This window comes from Euprymna scolopes, chromosome 7 (genome assembly GCF_053919585.1).
Source record: "Euprymna scolopes isolate OS-2025 chromosome 7, ASM5391958v1, whole genome shotgun sequence".
Taxonomy (NCBI): domain Eukaryota; kingdom Metazoa; phylum Mollusca; class Cephalopoda; order Sepiida; family Sepiolidae; genus Euprymna; species Euprymna scolopes.
Window position 1 is genome coordinate 90,921,943 of NC_136488.1, and position 5,317 is coordinate 90,927,259.

General features: G+C 39.3%; 1 protein-coding gene across 1 annotated transcript; it reads left to right on the plus strand.

Moving 5' to 3' along the window:
- Positions 1 to 4,102: 4,102 nt before the first annotated feature.
- Positions 4,103 to 4,465, plus strand: LOC145280299 (protein CFDP2-like). The gene has a single exon (XM_080132069.1). It carries the CDS (start codon positions 4,103 to 4,105, stop codon positions 4,463 to 4,465), a length of 363 nt encoding a protein of 120 aa, XP_079988195.1.
- Positions 4,466 to 5,317: the final 852 nt, after the last annotated feature.

Below are 5,317 nucleotides of genomic sequence, written 5' to 3' on the forward strand. Positions count from 1 at the left end.
TTCGGTTGCTCAGACGGAGAATTAAACCTTCAAACTCGAAGGAATACACTTTTATAATTGATTTTTCCAAGTACTCCAACCACTGCGCCACGGGCCCTTGCGGAATTTATAATTTACAATATCATATATAAGTTTATTTTACAATCAGGCATCGGTAATTTGCTATTTTGTTTTAAATATTTATAAATATATTAATTATTCTAGCATATTAGAATATTGTTGAGAATGCTGATGAGACATGAGACATGGACCAATTTGGAAATAAAAAGTGCGATCAGAAAGTTATAGAAAATAGCCGCAACTCTATAGATTAGTAGTATGTAATGAAATTTGTTGCACGAAATGAAAAACAAAACTGTTTTTTATAACAACAACAAACGTATTAATTCAATACAGTAACGTACACTGTTCGGTATAGGTGGAAGAAAGTTGGACAGTTTTCTCACAGCACGAAAACATGACGTCATTCTTCAGCATATCTGTTTTTTTTTTCTTTTTAATATATTTTCACCCCAAACAAGGCGCATTGCCACTTTCATGTAAGGGCTACTATCATGGACATAAGCTACAGGGGTACAATGTAGGGAGTTGGGAAGCAACATGTCTGTTCATATTACATTTGAACTTCTGCATGTCAGTACAGTTGGGGAAGCAGGGACTCGAAAGGGATTCCAAAGTCTAGCAGTTCTGGGGAAGAAACTACTAGAGTAGAACGCTCTCTTACATCTAGAGATTTCTACTGTGTAGAGGTTTTAGTTGCTTGTCGGGTTTGTCGGAGGTGTTTACGTCGAAGGGGTATAAGTGTTTGCAGTTTGTGGGAACATTCACCATTAAAATACTTGTTGCACAGGCAGAGGGATGCAACATTTTCGTCGATAGCACAGATGCTGAAGCTTAGATGACAGGTCAGGACCTATCAGGTTGGCGACTGTCTTTTGAACCTTATTTAGGAGCGAGAGACTAGTAGCACATGCACCAGCCCAAATATGGCAACTACGCCATACATGGGCAAATGTTGGCCTGATAGAGGTACATGATACATTCAGGTGTTAGTAGTTTTCTAACACGGTAGAGAGAGCCTACCTTCTTCACAGTGGTCCTGGCCGAGGAGTTTAAAAGAAGTGTTGCCTACGGTGATTGATCTCTTTCCCTTTCCTTAACGTTATATAACCCATCTTTCATTCAACACACCATCTTTCATTCAACGTCACCATCTTTCATTCTACCCAGGGAATTATTCTGTTTTACAGATCTGGGTTATTATCATACAATCAGTGCAATCCTTGTCAAAATTTACACTAGTTTAATAAGAAACAAAGAGATATTACTCTGTATAAATATTGAAAGTGTTCTTCTATAATAAACGTAATATATACATATATATATACATATATATATATATACATATATATATATAATTTTAAAATCTTCTACTGATATACAGACATATAAAAATGAGACTATTGTCTTAAATGGCATTCATTCAGGGCGGGTTAAATCAGCTTTCTCTGAAGAAAGAAGATTTATGAGGATATTAAATTAACAAGCCATCTCCAGTTGCATGTATATTCTTATCCTATGAGCTGACAAGCGTCGTATCTTTGCATTTCCTGCAAGGTGTTGATTTCCATAAACCCCTGATATTCTTAAATAGACACCCATCTCGTTCTGGCTAGGCTCAACGTTGCTTAACTTCGGTGATCTAATGAGAACTAGTGCATCAGAGTGATTATGCTGTATTGTATGTATTAGTGTGATGTAACAAAACCTATTGTACAAAAGGAAAAACAAACTTTTTTATAACAACACCAAAAGTATTTATTCTATTACCTACACTAATTCGTTATAAGTGGAAGCAATTTGGACAGTGTTTAACTGAGAAAGCGAAAGATAGAACATTCTTTTGGACTGTTGAAGCTCTATCAGCGTTCTTCGGGTAAAAAGAAGTGGAAAAAAACGAAAAAATAAAGAGAAAAAGGAAAATAGAAAAGAAAAGGAAAAGAAAAAAGAAAAACAAAAAAAGCAAAGGACAAAAAATAGAAACAAAGTAAAAAAAAAATAGAAGACAATAACAAATGATTAAAAAAATAGTCTCGATAACGAAGACAAAAATGCCCTAAAAGTGTGTAAAAAAAACATGGCCGACCATTCGCCTTAAAAGGCCCGCAAATAAACATGGCGACTGTCATTATTTCTCGTTGATGGTCTGGATGCGAAAAAAGAACACGGCCAAGTTAAGTCATTTGCCATCGAGACAGAAAAGAATAAACAGCATCGGACGATCCAGTGGACAGAGACGAAAGATAGTGAGATAGATAGATAGATAGAGAGAGAGAGAGAGAGAGAGAGAGAGAGAGAGAGAAAAGACTATTTCCTCGTAAGAATAATTTATTTGTTATACGGATCTTGAAGACAAAGTACAGTTGTAACATTCAGTTGTAATAAATAACATTTCTTGACCTTCGGGCTAAAATACAGCGACCTTTCACGACTCACTAGAAAGTAACTTTATAAGGAATTAGTGAGCGGCGCCGACAACCCGCTCGTTGAGCGTTTGGGGTTGTCGAGGGAGATCTGCTCCCTGTTGAGGTGGGCGCCAGGTTTGAGTCATCTCAAAAACTCTGAGTTCTGATTGGTCTGGTGATTGGCCCGAAACGCGTTGTCCCTCAATGCCATACTAAAATGTGCCGAACCAGTGAGGTCGTCCGTGTGTCCACGTTGCAAAAGCCTAGCCGAGGAAACGCCGGAACACGCGTTTTTTGAATGCAACGGACTCAAACGGTATTAGGTGTATGTCAACGCGATGACGGCTCGCATCGATCCCGAGCAGCGTCGCCCTCTGGACCTGCCTTACATCATCCTCAGCGCCGAGTCGCCGTGGGACAGGAAGAGACGAATGTTGTTTCTTGCGATCCTGGCCAGGACCAGAATTGTGATATGGACGTCAAAAGTCCAAGAGAAGTGTGTGTTTAATCTTTTGCTGATCAGGATCTGGTCCCCTTCTTCAAGCACCAGCTGAATATAAAGATCAGATGTTCATGAAAAAATTATATTTCGCGGGCTTTGACCGAAGATGGTTCAAGTTAGCGAATTTATGTGTGCGTAGAGATGTCATATTTGAGTTCGTGTTCCCCTCACAAGCATCGCACGCACTAACCAAATCCTGCCGTACTCCAAACCCCTAAAACAAGTGCTTTTACTAGGTTCTTAGCTAGCCGAGTGAATGGAACCCTCCACCCCCGATAGGAAACCGCTAATATACACACACTCCGATCTTTTTTCATCCTCAGCCACCCCAATAAGTGATCTTATCTTAGAGTATCTTTATATACCGCCATTTACCGCATAAGTCACTGTTCTGAAATCCATCTAGGAGACAGAACCTCTGAACTAAAACCTGCGATCCACGCATTTATCAATCATCTTGCTTTTTTAGCTTGTCATTGTGTCATAGTTGCAGGGATTTAATGAATGGTATTGGTGTCGTACAAGGTTTTGTCACTATAACCCAGCGAAGTACAGATATCCCAATGGTCCTAGATCATTCTTATCTAATCACTTTTCAAAGTCCTATTGTAAAGAAGGCATAGCGACATGTGTAGACTTAATCGGTTGGGAACATAGTCATCATTTCACACATAGGTGGCAAGAATCTTTTCTTAACGTCGTTATAATGTTCTGATTTATTCTGATAGGGACACTTTCCGGCGGAGATTTTTGTAACTTAGCAGCTCTATTTAGCGACAGCACTGCTCATTCATTGTATGGAAGGGTGCCGGAAAAGGTGCGCTAAATATTGCCTGTCAGAACGAAGCTGGTTAGCTTACTGCAGCTAACGGCAATTTACTACAGCAGGAACAGCAGAAATACGAAATTAACAGGAAGTAAGATGAAAGTGAACATAAGTTGTTGGAACGTTAGAACTCTTCTTGATCTGGAAATAAATGCATGTCCGGAACGACGAACGGCACTGGTTATGAATGAGCTACAAAGCTTAAACATCGATATAGCAGCTGTGTCTGAAATACGTCTACCAGGTTAGAACCAAATTACTGGAGTGAAGTCGGGTTACACACTTTTCTGGAAAGGTAAACCGGAGGGCATGAAGCGGGATGGTGGTGTTGGCTTTGCAATCAGATCCACTCTTGTTGAGAAGATAGAACATCAAACTGGAATCACTGATCGTTTCATGAATCTCAGGGTCCCTCTGTCGATACTGTCTATTCTGTCAGTGTATGCACCAACTATGGAATCCACAGAGGAAAGCGTCATGTCCTTTTATGGGACTCTTCGAAATACCATTGCAACTGTACCAATTGAAGAGAAGCTGATTGTACTCCCCGATTTCAATGCACGTGTTGGTCAGGACCTTGACATATGGGATGCACTTGGCCGTTATGGCATCGGCAAAATTAACAGTATTGGTTTACTTTTACTGCAGCTTTGTTCAGAATTTATATCTTGATGTGTCTAATACATTCTTTCGTCAAAAGCATAAGTTTAAAGTCATCGATCAAAACATGAGCATTTTATCAACGTTATACTTACACGTAAAAGTGACATGAAAGGCATGTGCAATGTGCGCGTCTTGTGTAGTGCTGACTGTGAAACTGATCACAAGTTGGTATATGGAGAATTTAAGCTCTGCATTAGTAGAAAGATTCGAATGGCAGAGGTTAGTGTTCCAAAACATGTTGATGTCTCAAAACTAAGAGATCCTGCAATTCGCATTGCTTTGCAGGAAAAACTTAGCACAGTTGAGTTTAATGACACCTGGGAAACTTCTAAAGATCAGGTATATACTTCTGGAATGGCGATACTTAGTCTGAAGAAGTCTGTACACAAAGACTGGTTCGATGATAATGATCCAGAGATGAAGGCTCTCTTGGAGGAGAAAAAGGTCCTCCATGAGAAAATATTGAATAACAATCTCAGAAACAGAACAGTTGTCGAAAGAAAATACAAGGAGCATAAGACAGTTCTACAGAGAAAGCTTAGGAGAATGAAGAATATGTGGTGTTTCTATATATCTGCAAAGGTTCAATCTGCTTATAACCGGAAAGACACCAAAGACCTATATAGTCTTCTTAAGCAGGTTTTTGGCTCAAAGCCTGCTCCTTTTGTACCTTTACTGTCCAGAGATAAGTCAACTCTCATCAAAGATCCAGATGAAATCAGAGAGCGATGGATGGAGTAATTTTCTGATTTTTTTCAACCCATCAAGTGTTGATGAAAGTGTCATTAATGGCTTGCCTCAGCTTGACATTCTTCATCACATCATTGAGGTATTCTCTGCTATGGGGAGGATAAAAACTGG

Bases quoted from the DNA above. Each gene is read 5' to 3' on its own strand.
- LOC145280299 (XM_080132069.1), top strand. From the start codon at position 4,103: ATGAAGCGGGATGGTGGTGTTGGCTTTGCAATCAGATCCACTCTTGTT.